This window comes from Bos taurus, chromosome 9, assembly GCF_002263795.3.
Source record: "Bos taurus isolate L1 Dominette 01449 registration number 42190680 breed Hereford chromosome 9, ARS-UCD2.0, whole genome shotgun sequence".
NCBI classification, from domain to species: domain Eukaryota; kingdom Metazoa; phylum Chordata; class Mammalia; order Artiodactyla; family Bovidae; genus Bos; species Bos taurus.
The window spans coordinates 73,009,780-73,025,958 of record NC_037336.1 but is presented as its reverse complement, the minus strand read 5'-3'; the positions used below and the strand labels follow the sequence as shown (position 1 = coordinate 73,025,958).

Sequence of the window (16,179 nt, the reverse complement as noted above, 5' to 3'; positions counted from 1 at the left end):
GATAATCTGGAGGTGATAAGTGAGGTCATCCACACACATACCCTGAGGTGTTCCTCCATGGTCTCTCTATGTGCTCTCGTTGCATGCAGTGTTATACCTGTCTATGCTGTTTATTTCCTTTAGATTGTGAACTCCTCGAGAGCAAGTAGTGTCACTTCTATTTCAGTATTTGCAGGACCTAGCTCAGTGGTTGGCACGTAACACATACTTAATAAGTGTTTAATAAATGAGTAAATGAAGGTGCTTCACAAAAATCATTCAATGAAATTGAAATTTATTATTATCATCTTCCAGCATTCTAGTAGAAGAGAAATGATGGTAATGCTTTTCAAAATGCTACTGTTATCTATTTTAAAAATAAGATGTGCTTAATTCTTTTTTTGACTAACAGCATTTGCTGACTCTACTTTTTTACCTCCTCTTCTTTCTTCAGGCTGCTTCCTGGTTTCTGCCTGTATTGCTCTCCTCAGTGTTCCCACTGAGATTATCAAATGACTTCTTGGTTGCCAACATCAGTATGCATTTTTCAGTTCTGTCTTAGTCCCATCTACCTGAAGTTGGCGTTTCTTCTGAGGCTGCTAGCCACATCCACCCTGAAACTTTTCCCCCTCGGTCTCTGTGACCCACTCTCTCCTGCTCTGCTGTCTCACCTCTCTCCATCTCCTCGGGCCTCCTCTTCCTCTGTCCTTTCGCTTGGGTTCTGTCGCTTCACTTCTCTTATTCTACACGCTTCTTTTTGACCAGCAGCCATGATTTCTTCTATCTCCTACATCTTGATGCACCCCAGATCTTCAACCCAAACCTATTCTCACCCTGAAGATACATCTGCTAACTGCTGCTGGGCATCTCCACAGGGAGTGTGCTCCCAGGGTTCCATTCTTGTGGATTTGGTATGATTGGGGCCCCCTTGAATGCATCTTCTTCACCTGTCTGCCTTGCAGACACTTCAAATTCACCAAGGCTAAAATGAATCTTGTTTAATTTTCTATCTCATGGTTAATACAGATCATCTCAGATTTCTCTTATTTTTGCCATTATTCCCCACTTACCTTATCACCTTAAATCTGTCATACCTTATTCTCAGATTCTTGAGTTTCTTCTCTTTTTTCAGTCAACATATGCATTTCAGTCAACCTCTCCACTCTGACACAGAAATACCATCATGTCACTTCTCCATTTCATAATTCTTTACTAGTTTCCAGTTACTTAACTGAGGATGAAATTCAAACCCTAAGCATGATTTATGAGGCACCAATATTATTTGTTCCGTGTCTGCATCCTTTGCTTCCTCTCTTGGCTTTCCCTCATTATTCCATATGGTCCCTTAGAAATTCCATATAAATGACACATGGGTCTTAGCACAGCCCACATTCGTTTATGACTATGCCTTTGCACTTGCATACAGGCTGCCTGGTAAACTCCTGATTCTTTTTCTTCTAAGTGCCTGGCGTAAGTGTAGTCTTTGCCCATTATCATGGATTCTTTGATGTGCCTTGTTTTGTTTCTGTTGCACATTATAAATAACTTTGTCTTGGGACAGTGTAATTGTTTTTGCCTTTCTCTTCACTGGTGTAAACTCCTTCTAGGTAGAGGCTTATATTTTCATCTCTTTATTCCCAGAGTTTAGCACAATGCCTGGTATTTAGTAAGCATTAATAAATATTTGAAGAAGGAATTCCTACTTTTTCTAATATATTTTTATTTATAAGAAAATAGAATGTGGTGTATATTTAGTAGATACATTAAAAATTCTGAAACGATCATTGCTTAATGTTCATTGAACTACTGCTTTCATATAACTAGTAGGAAATGGTGGCACTAGTGGTAAAGAACCCACTTGCCAATGCAGGAGATGTAAAAGAGGTAGATTCAACCCTTGGGTCAGGAAGATCCCCCGGAGGAGGGCATGGCAACCCACTCCAGTATGCTTGCCTGGAGAATCCCATGGACTGAGGAGCCTGCTGGGCTACAGTTCATAGGGTCACAAAGAAGCAGACACAACTGAAGTGACTTAGCACAGCATACAGGGAACTAAGTATAGCTAGCAGTGTTAAGCATCAGATGATACTGTTAAGTAAACCATAACAAAATTTTGGCATGTTTTGCAGATCAAGGATCTGGATTTTGTGTAACTGGTAAAATTGAAGCTGGTTATATCCAAACTGGTGACCGACTCCTAGCAATGCCTCCTAATGAAACTTGTACTGCAAAAGGTATTCCTCTGCAAAATTCTTTTGTTAAACAACCCTATATTGAGACAGCAGATTTTTAAAAGTAGTTTAGTTATTAACTCCAGAGTAAATAACCTCTTACTGAAATTGTAACTGACTGTCAGAATGATACTAACTGTTGAAGATAAAAATGTGAAAACATTAAACGATTTTTTTTCAGTTGTGACTATGTGTGTATAAATGTACATATAACATTCTTACTGTGGTAGCATTTTTCTTTTTTCTTAACATTGATTTGAGAAGCCTGGATAAGACTGAACCCAGATGTATAGACACCTGTCAGATACGTTTAAAGTAGTATTCAGTAGCAGAAATTAAGTCTGACCCCATCCTGGCACTGAACAGTCAGTGGCAAAGCAGACTGCTACAGTCTGTTGTTTTGAAATGTGTATTTCAGAATTACTATGTTATCAACCTATATCATGTTTATACCCCCCAAATTTTTTTACAGGAAGACCTAAGTAAGAAAATAAGATGCAAATACAGAGAATCCTGATGTTGTAAAGAGAAATTGAGCTAGTTTTAAATGCTATAATTATTGCTTTTGCACACATGACCTTTCATGATAGCTAATAACTGTTTCTTTTCTTCTAATCATTTGACCATATGTACATATTCTTCTTTTTTGAATTCTGCTTTTAAGTTTATAATTCTGTTCTTACCTTAATCTAGCTTCCAACTAAATCTCTGACTTCAACATTAAACTGAAGATCTTTATACTGTAAATATTTGTAACAATTTTAAGCTAATTATAACCTACTGGTAATGTTAAAATTTAAAATTTTCTACTTTTCCTTCTGTTTGTTGTTGTTCAGTTGCTCATGTCCTTCTGTTACTCTTATTTATAGTTTATAACCAGAGTTGTACTTAACTAGCTTATGAATTCAAATGTATATTTTTTGAATTGCTCTGTTTACTTTAAAAACTGCTTCCTTAAGGATTAGAATAAATTAATGAATATCTGCTAGGTAACAGAGTTTAATCTAAATTTAAAGATGAATAAGAGAATGAAAGCCAAAGTTATTTTACACTTTTTAAAAAGGAATCATTTTTTATAATCCTGTTATTTGCAAGTTTAAATCTCTGCTTTTGTCTCTTAAAGTGATCAAGAGCTGAAATACTTTTGAAATACTGATTTCTTTATATGTTAAGGAGCTTTTTAAGAATGGGAATTTTTTTTGTATAATCATTTAGACATGAATTCAAACCATGGTCATAAACCATGGTCATGGACCTTAAAGATTGGCTCCTTTGTGAACTCCAAAATTATAATTTGATCACTTCTGAGAGTTCCATGTTCTTTGGTTCTTTCCATCCTATTTCTACCCCACAAGAAAACTTCCAACCACTTATCTTTAATCCAGTGGTTCTTAAAGGGAAGCCATGTCAGAAGCACCACTTCACTTTGTGAAAATCACACTTCTCACCCAATTTCTCACTCTAATGCTTTTGCTTGATTTACTTGATTGTTTAATGCACCTTCTATCTGAACACTTTAGGTACAGCTGTGGCTCACTAACCAGTAATATTCTAAAAAAGAGAACTGACTGAATCTGCTACTAACAAATGGAAATTCTAAATTACATTTTCACTTAGAGAGTTAAAAAAGAACTATGAAAAATGTTCTTAAGAAAGTAAATATCACGGTATAGGACAGTATAACATGTTTGGGGGAAGGAAATCAGATAATACATAATCTTGAGAAAATTTTATAATTGAACTTCTAGTATGAAAACTCTTAAGCTGAAGGCAATCTTTAGTCTATGTGAGTAGCTCCTGATTTCAATTCCACATTTCAAACCAAAAATTACATATGGTCATTTTAAATTTACATGAAAAAAAACTAAATTTAATTAAATTGTAACCAACATTTAAAAATATAATAATTGTTAACATTTTTGGAGTCAGGAACCTCTTTGATACCTTGATGAAAGTTATGGCCCCTCTTCTCAGATTAATGCAGATGTACACCTACATTAAATTTTGAATAAAGCTTTAGGTTGTCTCAGAGCCCTTAAAGTTCTCCTTGAACTCCCAGAGAGTCTCAAAGAAACTCACTTAAGAGGATGCTACATGGGAAAAGTAAGTACTTTGAGGAATAGATGGGTGAATTGTAATTTACTAAAAACACGTCAGTCAAGAACTATTCCCCAGTGGTTGGCCTACATACTTTTTTCCGCAGAAGACTCAAGTTACAATGGAAAGGAATTTACCCCACAGAATCAGAAAATATGAACAACTTTTTAAAAGCCTTTATTTAAATACCTGAGTATTATTGCCCTTTGCATTTGTACTCCAGGATTTTCCCTAGGTAATAAAGGCATATAGCCACAACTGGGATCATTAAAAAAATTTTTTACACTATGAACCTCCTTTTCATATAACTGTTTATTGCTGTGGATCTTTCTCTGAGAAGCAGTTCTCTTGAGCTGGGAATAGTGAAGGGGCGTGCTAAGGGCACCATCTGACTGAGTGCTGACACCCTGTAGGTAACTCAGAGAACACAGGAGATTGTTGACGTGGTTGTCTAAAGCAGTGCTCAGGAGAATAAAATACTGTTAAGCATCTCCCCCAGTCTCATCTTTTGTTATTAAAAATAATTGGAACTGTACTTTTATGCCTGTATCCATTAATGTATTGCAGTGGGGCCTATGTAATGAGTATACTAGTTGTGTAAATGAGTTTTAAAATTTTGGTTAAATAAGTAGAAATCAGCCTTTTATGGACAAATGCAAGTCACTCTATGTTTAGGGTGGTGGTCCAGAAGAGTCAAGTCTGGAGGAAGTGTGTTTTCCTCAACGCTCACAGTTAACACTTCTCAATCTCAATCCATTCATATTGAAAATGATGAGTAGTGACTGATGAGGTACAGATCAGCCAGACTCCTTTGGTTGTTATGGTTTGATATTGAGGTGTTTCACTGTATGCTTTAGTTTTTACTCATTTCCAGGAATCACTCTGCACGATGAACCTGTCGACTGGGCGGCAGCAGGAGATCATGTTAGTCTTACATTGGTTGGAATGGATATCATCAAAATCAAGTGAGTGACAAAATGAGTTTAAGCAGCCATTGTTTTGGATATAGAACCTCAAAACACGTAAAGTTTGCAGTTCACCAGCTCAAATGAAAGAATGAGTGTTAATTCTGAATCTCCTTTGGCCAAAAACAGGCACTTGCGGAGGTATAAGAATAAGTAAAATTTACTAAAATTTAAATTAATATACATCAGCATGTATACCTGACATGTCCTTTGAGGGAAAACTGTAGTGTGTGAAAATGATATAAGGTTAATAATGGTGTAAAGCCATGCTTTAACCTAGAAGAGAATATTTAACAGTCCCTAATTTACTTGATTGTTTTACTTTGTAAATGGTTTTAGAGGTATTCGATATGTATTTAATTATTCCTCCCAACTACCTACTCTCCTTTTTTTGTTTTGTTTTGTTGTTGTTACAGTGTTGGCTGCATATTTTGTGTCCCCAAAGAACCCATTAAGGTTTGCACTCGTTTCAGAGCCCGAATCCTCATCTTTAATATTGAAATTCCTATCACTAAAGGATTTCCCGTAAGTTTAAAAATATTTGTTACTGTTTTTATAAATTCACTGTAACTTTGTCCTAAGAAGTGGTAACTGTCTTTATAACTGATGATGCTATTGTTATTTCCAGCTACCATTGTATTACTCTAATCCAGAAAAACATGAAATTAGAATTTGAAAATCATGTCTTGCTTTTTATTTTGATCCATAGGTCTGGCATTTATTTTCAAAGAGGCAGTGAGAAGAAATTTAATAATCAATAGGATACAAACTGATGATAGTAAAAAAATTCATTTAAGGAAATTAGTAGATACTTTTTTGCTGAGTTCTAAAGATTACTTCTTAGATTGCATCTTTGTTTTTTTGAAATTTTGGAAAACACAAAAATAAAGACAATAACATTCTATAATTGCATAACCTATAAATATCTACTCTCTACATTTCAGAGTATTTTTTTTTGTGTACATTGGTATCTGGTATATTCTGGGGATACTTGACATAAGGTAAACTTTATGCTGAAGCTGTGAGGTTGGTTTGCAGGGTCATCATTGACTAGCACCATTTGAACATACACGTTTATGGGAAGAGGGATGGTGGTGTTGGTGTAGTCGCTAAGTTGTGTCCAACTCTTGCGACCCCCTAGACTGTGGCCTGTCAGGCTCCTCTGTCCATGGGATTCTCCAGGCAAGAATACTGGAGTAGGTTGCCATTTCTTTCTCCAAAATCAGATCTTACTATGGATTTATATATTATATTGATGGATCTATAAATTATGTATATATGGATCTTATATGTATAGATGGATCTATATATGTGTGTGTATGTATATATAGGGTTTCCATGGGGTCGCAAAGAGTCAGACATGACTGAGCGACTTTCACTCACTCATGTGTGTGTGCATATAAACCATGAATCAAGATACTATATTGTTACTTATCCAGGAACGGTCTTTGTTTTATGTGTAATTTTTTTTTTTTTTTCAGATATTTGGGACCATGCTCTGTTTATAGTTTGGTACCTTTCTTTTGCTGTTTAACAAATGGGCATTTTTCCCACTAGACTTATCTTTCTTTTCTCGATCAGCTTATATAGTACAGGTTCTCCACGACAATAAAAAATGTTTCTCGGTGGAATTAAATGGCTTGCCTTTGAAAATGTAGACAGATCATTTTCTCCATTTGATGCATCTCTGAAATAAAAGTAAGGCAGTAATAGTAATTGACCTTTAAACTTTATTTAAATTAGTGATAGTATTTTAAAGATTGGGAATAAATGTATTTAGCTCATTTAAATCTATTTTATACCTCTGCACCTTTATTTGAGATAAATATATGCTTTGCTATAATTCTTTATAATGATTTTTTTGTAAATTTGATCTTATGAAAGTATATTTGTAAGGTATCATTTAAGCATTTTACTTTTATAATCATATTTCAATTCGCCATGCTAAAAAAAAATAGGCAAAAGTTTCCTTCCAAATACTTGATTTTTAAATATTCAGAATTCACGCGTTGATAGGAAAGAAATGGCTATGAGTGACTTGTACTCATTCTTAGAAAGCAGCGTGCCCAGTGAGGAGAAGCTGGAGAGGTTGGTTCCTGTGTTTTTACTCATGCAGCAATAATCTTTGCCAATGGAGAGGCAGAGCGGTCAGGAAGTCAGTAATCACTCTGAATAGTAATACTGTCTTCCTGTGTGCTGTAGTTTTTTTTATGAATTAAACGTTTTTCAGTGCCGCTTTATGAGATTGCACTCACATATGTTGATTCACGAATACCAGGATGAAATTTGTCTCACAAAACAATGGTCATGTTTTGTCATATAATCCATTCTCTGTGGGAAGAAACTCACAATTTTTAAAAGTTTAACCAAGAAAAGGCTTCCTGAGCAATTAAAATATCACTGTTTAGGGACTAGTTCTTTAATACATATTTTTTGTTCCTCTTGTTTATATGGTAAACTCTATATATTTAAGAAGGAAAAAACATACGAATGGATTAGACTTTAAATCTTAATGTTTTTATTTTTATTTTTTTATTGTGGTAAAATATTTATAATGGAAAATTTGCCATTTTAACCATTTTTAATACAGTCCAGTGTCATTAGAGTACATTCACCTTGTTGTATAACCATTGACATTATCCACCCCCAGAACTGTTTCCTTTCCCAAACTCTGGACCCATTAAACAGTCACTCCTGCTATTATGCTTTCTCCCATCCTCTGGTAACCACAGTTCTATTTTGTTTCTCTGTGAATTTGCCTGTTCTACATCCCTTGTGTAAGTGGAATTATACAATATTTGTCCTTTTGTGTCTGACTTGTTTCACTTAACATAATGCTTTTAAGGTTCATCCATGCTGTAGCATGTATCAGAGTTTTGTTTCTTTTTAAGACTGAATAATATTTCATTGTAAGTATATACCACTTTTTGTTTATCCATTCATCTGTTGATGGATGTTTGGTCTGTTTCCATCTTTTGACAGATGTAAATGATGCTTCTATGAACATCAGCATACAAGTATCTGTTTGAGCCCCTGCTTTCAATTCTTTTGGGTATAAATCTAGGAGTGGAGTTGCTTGATCATGTGGAAATTCTGTGTTTAACTCTTGAGGAGCCACTAAACTTTTCCACAGCAGCTGTACCAATTTTGCATTCCTACCCAGCAGTACACAGGGGTTCTAATTTCTCTTCTGCCTCATCAACATTTATTTTCCTTTCTTGTGTGTGGGGGGACGACTTTTTGTTTGTTGTTTATAATAGGTAAACTAATGATTTTGAAGGGTTGTATCATTGTGGTGTTTGATTTGTCTTTCCCTGATGGCTATTGATGTTGAGCATCTTTTCATTTTTTAAAAATATATTTTAGGTTTTAATTCCATATCAGTGTATCATTTGCAGATACCCTCTTCCATTCTGTGGGTTTACTTTTTACTCTTATATCCTTTGATTGACAAGAACCTTAAACTTTGCTGATGTCCAGTTTATTAACATTCTCTTTTTCTTTTTTTGCTTTACTTTTGGTGTCATATCCAAAAAGTCATTGCCAGATCCAACACTAAGATCTCCCCTTCTGTTTTCTTCTAAGAGTCTCATAGTTCTAGTCCTTTTATTTAGACCTTTGCACCATTTTGAGTTAATTTTTGTATATGGTATAAAGCTTCATCTTCATTCTGTTGGATCTCGATATCCCATTTTCCTAGCTCTATTTGTTGAAAAGACTGTTCTTTTCTGTTAGTGGTTTTGGCACCATTATTGCTGCTTAACCTATTTGATACTAATTTCCTTACATGTGAAACATGAGAAATAATAGCTAATATATAAGGTCATCAGTTAACTTCAGCTTTACCATGTATTGGGCACCACTTTGAAATAACATTGTCTGGTTTTCCTCACTTAGTGACAAGGGACCTGAGGCTGGGGATATTGGGGGTAGAAGGGTGGGAAGGGTTATTACAGGACTTGCCCCAGCTTACATGCCTAGAAAGCATGGAGTAAGGATTCAAATTCATGTCTGCCTGACTTCAAAGCCTGTCTAAACATCCATTTAATACTTTAGTCTCATTATCCAACAATGAATGATATTACTGCTGAATGTTACACAGTTTCCCTTCCCTTGCTTTTATGATGAAATAGTTCACATTTGCTGAACATCCACTGTACCAGGCACTGTCTCTGATATTATTTCATTCTCGTTATAACCATGTAAGGAAGGTTATGTAATCTACCCAGGTTTCCACCATAGTGGTGGAGGAGCGATTGGAACCGCTTCCCATGACCTTACCCCTCGTGAGCTAAGGGACAGCCTGATGAGAGTGGTAGGGCTTCAAGGAAGCAGCTGGAGATCCTGTGACTCCAGGCAGTAGTTCTGAGGCTGATGTGATACAGTGTGAGTGCAAGAGTAGAAGGCCAGAGATGCTGCAGCCAACAACTTTTTTGTGTTACAATTCTTTTTTTAGGTGCTGTTACACTACCAAACCGTCAGTGAACCCGCTGTTATTAAAAGATTGATTAGTGTTTTAAACAAAAGCACTGGTGAAGTCACAAAGAAAAAGCCTAAGTAAGTGTTTTAATGTGTAAATAACAAACACAATATAAGTACATTTCTTACAGGTGAATTCATTTGTATAATATTTCTCTCTGTGATAAGTGAATTCTCTTTATGATAAGTCTATTTTAACTTGTTCTAGAAATCATTTTTTTAAAGGACTGGATGAAAACACAAAAACAAATATTTAAGCTCCTATTTTAGGTAGGAATGCTTGATATAATTTCTGTTACATATGATAGTGATGGGTGTGAATTATAAATAAAAATGTAAATATAAGTTTTTATTTAACTATCAAGCCTTAGATACCGATGATGTAAAAATGAAGGCATTAAAAAAAATTAGTCTTACATTTTTGAAGATGAGTTTGATTTATGCCTAGCCACTTGTCCCAAATTCCAACTTCATTGTTCTTCTATACTATCTTGTTACCCCCTCGTGAGAATCATGCCCTGTGCTAAGAATACCTCAAGGAGAGAGTGACCTACACACTGTTTTTTTCCCACCTGGGAAGTATCCTTTTTTCCTCCTTAAAGTCGCCTAGTGCCTTGGGCTGAGGTGATCACAAGTCGGTCCCCTCTGATTACCGTTAGTATCTGTGTCTACGTGTGGACAATTCCCCTTTGGCTGGGATAGGCTTGGGATTTTTCAGAAGACGTGCTTCCTGAGAACCTTGAGTTTCTTACTCTAATTCAACTAAAGACTGACCACAGTTTGGCTTGGCTGGTTCAGCACTGGGGTTTTCCTTACTTCAGCCCTATGGGGAGTCCCACCGAAAATCCCCTTTTTTAAGTCCTGGGGTATTCCTCCTCATTTGCACCTGTGTAAGAGGCCAAGGTGGTTAGAGGGTTAATTTAGGGTTGGTTGCAAGTAGAAGATAGAACTTCACACTACTCTAACACCCATGTTTGTTCTCCATTAGTTAGAAAAAGGAGCCTACTTAACGCCTCTTTTAAAGATAGTTCTTTATTTTTAACCTGAGTCTCTAGCTTCTAGCATGAGCGCCTGCCATAACGTACTGAGAATTGTCATAGAACTAATCATGACTGATGTTTCTTGAGGACCTCTTTTTTCTTGGTTCTGTCATAAGTGCTTTTGTATGGTTTACATTCTCAGCTACAGTATGAATCAAGTATTACTATGTTTCCCATTTTTCAGATAAGGAAACTGAGGCCTAGAGAGATTGTATAACGTGTTCAAGATCATAAAGCTAGCAAGTGGCAGGCTCAAGATTCTAATCCAGTCAGTTTGTTCACATAAATTATATTTTTTGGCAGGAACCAGGCTGTTGGACTGAGATATAAGTGATTTGGAAAGTTCTCAATCTGATACTGACTCATCAGATCTAATCCTGAATTTTCCTCTCCCTGCTCCTGCTGCAGAGTCCTAGCTCAGTGATGCTGACACTAGGTCTTAATATATTATCATGCTAGTTTTTCCAATCACCATATCTGTAGCTTTGTCCTTTTATTTTGCACCAACATCATTTAGGCTTTCTGCTTTTCTTCCACTTCAGGCATGTTGTAGACTCAATTGACTTACATGGGATGGAGCCAGACTTTCTAGAACCAAACTTAACTGCAAATTATGAATATGTTAAATGTTCACCATCCTAACAAATGGGACCTTAAGCTGAAATTGCCCAAAACCAGTATTTAGAATTTTTTGCATACTTTTTTGGAAACCTTGGTTTATTCTATCTTTCTGTCCCTAAAGTAGTCTTTCAGAAGGGGAGTTTTTGATTGCTGTCCTCTAGCCTTCTAGTATTCTAGAAATTGAATTAGAGAATGTTTCAAAATGTCCCCTTTGGGTTCTACTTCTTTTAGTAAGCTGATGGGGCCCTTGCACACAAGGATTTTTATTTGTTTGCTTATTTGTGTGGAGCTGTTTACGGTCAGGCCCATGCCTCATCTGCCTTCATTTCCTACAAACAGCATGTTGTGGGAAAATCTTATGTGTTTTTATCTTGAACCTCTGTTAAAGAACCACTCTTCCCAGGTGAGAAAAGAGAGAAGAGGGAAGGAGAGAGAACCCTCAGGTAGTGTGGTGGCACTAGGAAAGTGTCCTCTTTAAAGATAACTTTTTAACACATAATCTACCATTTAGGACTTTACTGGGGAAGACATAGGACATTGCATTCCACTTTTAAAATGCAAATGCATCATTTTCTTTAGTTTCATAAGGGAATGAAAGAGAAGGCTTTTGTGCAGAGGTCCTGAGCATTGTAGATTATAGGATCCTTGAAGGGGTAGAGAGTTGTATTTGGAGGATTGTTTATAAAAAATGTGTGTATATGTATGTATGTGTGTATATATATGTGCATACACATGTATGAACTAGCTAATAATTCTTAAATCTAGAACTACTCTTCTCATTTTTTTCAACTAACCACCCCAAATTTAAAAGCATATATTTTCATTTAAAGAAAATCCCTTTTTCCTTTTTAAGTTTTTTAAAAAACTAAGTTGATTTATAGATGGAATGTGAAATGTTTATTTTGCAGATTTTAATTACATTTTTTACCTCTATTAGATATCCATTGGTTTCTTTTATTTTTCATGATAGATTGTTGACCAAAGGCCAGAATGCATTAGTGGAGCTACAGACACAAAGACCAGTGGCTCTTGAGCTCTACAAAGACTTTAAAGAGCTGGGGAGGTTTATGCTGCGCTACAGTGGTTCTACCATAGCTGCTGGTGTAGTGACTGAGGTATTTTAAAGTGACTGATTATGTGTCCATGGTTATTATGTCTATTCTTTTTCTACTTTTAAGAATGATTCCTGAGATTTTATGGCCTAAGGGGAACAGTTATGATATATTAGAACAGCATTTTAAAAATTATATTAAAAATTAAAAGAATGATGAGAAGAAAATGTTTGGTCTTAGATTTTCTCATAATAAGACTTCCAGATTGTCTTCTCCACCAGTAAAATTATTGCTCAATATTAAAGGAAATCCATTGAAAAATAGATCTGTAAGTATGCAATACAAATCATGAAAATATAGACTTTAAGAGTCAGTTAATTGGGGGTAGTGGTTTGTTTAACAGAAGCACCCTCCTTACTTTTTTCTTTAAATAACTAGCTCTTAATGCATTCATTCAGGAAGTTCAGTTAACATACCAGTAGTGTTTCTGAAACATACCTAATCTGTAAGGATAAGGTAAGTACAGCTGAGTTTTGGAGAAGATAGCCAGAAATGAACCAGAATTTCATTAACTTTAATTTTCTTCCACAGTATGGTATGTTAATATAGATCTTATGAATATGAGCGTGCCTCATTTTATTACACTTTGCAGATATTGCATTCTTTTAGAAATAAAGGTTTATGGCAACTTTGCCTCAAGCAAGTCTATAGGCACAATTTTCCCAACAGCATTTGCTCACTTCATGTCTCTGTTTCACATTTTGGTAATTCTTGTTTCAGACTTTTGCATTATTTGTTATCTTTGTTGAGCTTCCCTGGTGGCTCAGATGGTTAAGAATCTGCCTTAATGCAGGAGACCTGAATTCAGTCCCTAGGTTGGGAAGATCCTCTGGAGAAGGAAATGGCCACCCACTCCAGTATTCTTGCCTGGAGAATTCCACGGACAGACAAGCCTGGTGGGCTGCAGTCCATGGAATCACAAAGAGTTGGACACAACAGTGACTTCGACACTCACTCGCATTATATTTGTTATGGGTGCCTGTGATGTTGCTGTTACAAAAAAAAAAATTATGACTCACCCAAGGCTCAGATGATGATTAGCAATTTTTAGCAATGAAGTGTTTTTAAGTTAAGGTATGTAGATTTTTTTTATAAACATAATGCTATTACACTCTTAATAGACCATAGCATAGTATAAATGTAACTTTTCTATGCAGTGGGAAACCAAAAAAAATTCCTATGACTCACTTTATTGTGATTCTCACTTTATTGAAGTGGTCTGAGATCAAACCCACAATATCTCTGAGGTACGCATGTATTTTTAAAAGGGGCTTCATTACTTCATATGATTGTTTTCTGCATAAAAATTAACTCACCTCATTTAACTGGATGGATACTTTTGACATGGGCTTCATGTTGCATCAAAATTCAGTTATACATACCTGTGTCATATAGAAGGCTCTGGAGTTAAACATAAGCCCAAATTGAGTTATTGCTCTACTAATTCCTAGCTGCAGAAGCATAGCATTTCTCCTGTCATTGATTCATCTATGAAAACAGGGTAATAGAATCTACTTTCTGGAGTTGTGAAATGAAATGATCTGTATAAAGCACTTGGCACAGTGATTGGCATTTAGAAAGAATTCAGTAAATGTTACCTAATATCTTTGTCATTTAATTTGTCAAAACATTCTTTATAAAAGAGCATTCTAAAAATAAGATGCAGTTTCTTGTGGAAAATAATGGAGAGATAGAAAATCTCAAATAACATGACTGGGAAAGAAGAAAAGTTGCAGGAAAAACAAAAGTTCTATCTGATATAATGATTACTCCACTGCCGTTTTCCTTTTGTTTTGTTGTTGATGGTTCCTTTGATGTAATGTGATTGGTTAAATTATAGCAAATACTTTTTTTTCTTTTACAGATAAAAGATTGATGGGTCAGAATTTCTACCATGTTTCTAAATTTAATGAGATAGCTAACCTCCGTTTTGAAAGAATCCAGTTACTCAGTTAAAGCAACAATGTGCAATTGATATTTTTTTTAAAGTGAGAGAGAAAATTAGAGCTATGATCAACCACAAAGAAGTATTCATCAGCCCTACAAAAATTTCAAGTTGCCAACTGACAAAGAAAGGCTAATACTGCACTTTGATTTTAAAAACTAGCTTTTTCCTTTGAAATATTAGTAATGGATTTACCTTACTGAGATTTATGGAAGCCATCAGAAGTATGTTAGAAGACATTGAATCATCATGAAGTGAACTCTACTTTCAGCCCAACTACAAACGTTTACAGTTTTCTCTTCTGATTTCAACTCTACAAGACATGTTTTTAAGGACAAATAGCTAAAATGGATTATTGAGGTAGTTAATATTTGAACTGAATAGTTTTTTAGTTAACTCTAAGAAAAGATTTGTTGAAGGTTATAATTAAGGTATTTGGTGTTGAGCATAAGAGTATTCTTCCTTCAGCAAGCAACCATTTGAAAGCTTAGTTTGGAATTAGTGGAAATTGTTCCTTTGGTAACAGAAATAATATTTAAGATGTAAAGCTAGCTAATAAAATGTCTTAGTTTAAGCATAACAACAAAACGTGTTCTGGTTTCATTGATGTTTATGAGATTTCCAAGTAGGGCTTAGGTTTCTTGGGATCTTTTTCGCCTACGAGTTTCCCAACTCTTTCATGTGAATTCTTGCTTTTTATCCCAGCAGAGCAAATTTAATCTCATCCATTTCTAACCATAACTTTATTTTTCCCATTCTCACTTCCATAATTCCATGTATAATGACTTCATCTTGTATATGTTATAGATCATAAGTCCCCTATGAGTAAGAGTCATGTTTTTCTTTAAAGTTTGAGCAGACTCCGAGATATATTTAGTGAGCAAGTATTCGTTGAGCTCCCTCCTGGGTACAATTGCTTTGGAGTAGATTTTGTCCTCAGCTGAGCCTGGGACCCTGATCTGATGGACAATATGATAGAATTTTTTTTTTTTTTAACTGGGAAATGATGTAATTTGTATATCGATGGCTTGCCATATTCAATAGCATTTCTTCGTAATTGAAGAGTAAGTCTGGTAAGATGTACAGACCATAAATGTGCTGCTTGGTGGACCATCATAAGATGAGCACATTTTTTTACTGAAAAATATATGTGTGGCTGTGACGAGAGTAAACTTAACTAAGGCAAGAAAGTGTTTTGTTTCTACAGTATGTTAATCAGACATTTAACAGATACATCTGACAGAATGGCTCAGCAGGTAAAGCATCTGCCTGCAGTGTAGGAGACACCAGAGACGTGGGTTTGATCCCTGGGTTGGAAAGATCCCCTAGAGAAGGAAATTTCTATCCACTCCAGTATTCTTGCCTGAAAAATCCCATGACAGAGGAACGTGGCAAGCTACAGTCCAAAGGGTCCCCGAGAGTCAGACAACTGAGTGACTAAGCACCGTATGGATAGTCGGATGGAAACCTGACTTTAAGTGAATCAAGCGAAAAAGAAAGACTAGCAGAGCCCTGGTTTTTCAGCAGTAGCCCTGGCTTTCATCCCTGGCCTTGTTTGAGTCACAGAGTCATACAAAAACTTATCTGTACTCTCCCTTTTCCAGTGTGGGTTTTACCCTCAGACTCCATACGGAACCCCTGTAGTTCCACATGTAGATCCTCAGACCCTCCAAGCACACAGACGGGCTAAAACATGTCTTTTCCAGAAGA

The 16,179-nt window shown here is 35.7% G+C and overlaps 1 protein-coding gene across 7 annotated transcripts in view; it reads left to right on the top strand.

Moving 5' to 3' along the window:
* Positions 1–15,057, top strand: part of HBS1L (HBS1 like translational GTPase) — an 85,151-nt gene extending 70,094 nt beyond the window's left edge. For 3 of the 7 annotated variants that reach the window (XM_059889823.1, XM_059889826.1, XM_059889825.1), the window contains 6 exons: positions 2,109–2,213; positions 5,182–5,272; positions 5,689–5,797; positions 9,729–9,829; positions 12,383–12,527; positions 14,389–15,057. In XM_059889823.1, the coding sequence (XP_059745806.1) occupies positions 2,109–2,213; positions 5,182–5,272; positions 5,689–5,797; positions 9,729–9,829; positions 12,383–12,527; positions 14,389–14,400 (563 nt within the window). In that variant the 3' untranslated portion in view covers positions 14,401–15,057. 7 annotated transcript variants of the gene reach the window in all.
* Positions 15,058–16,179: the final 1,122 nt, after the last annotated feature.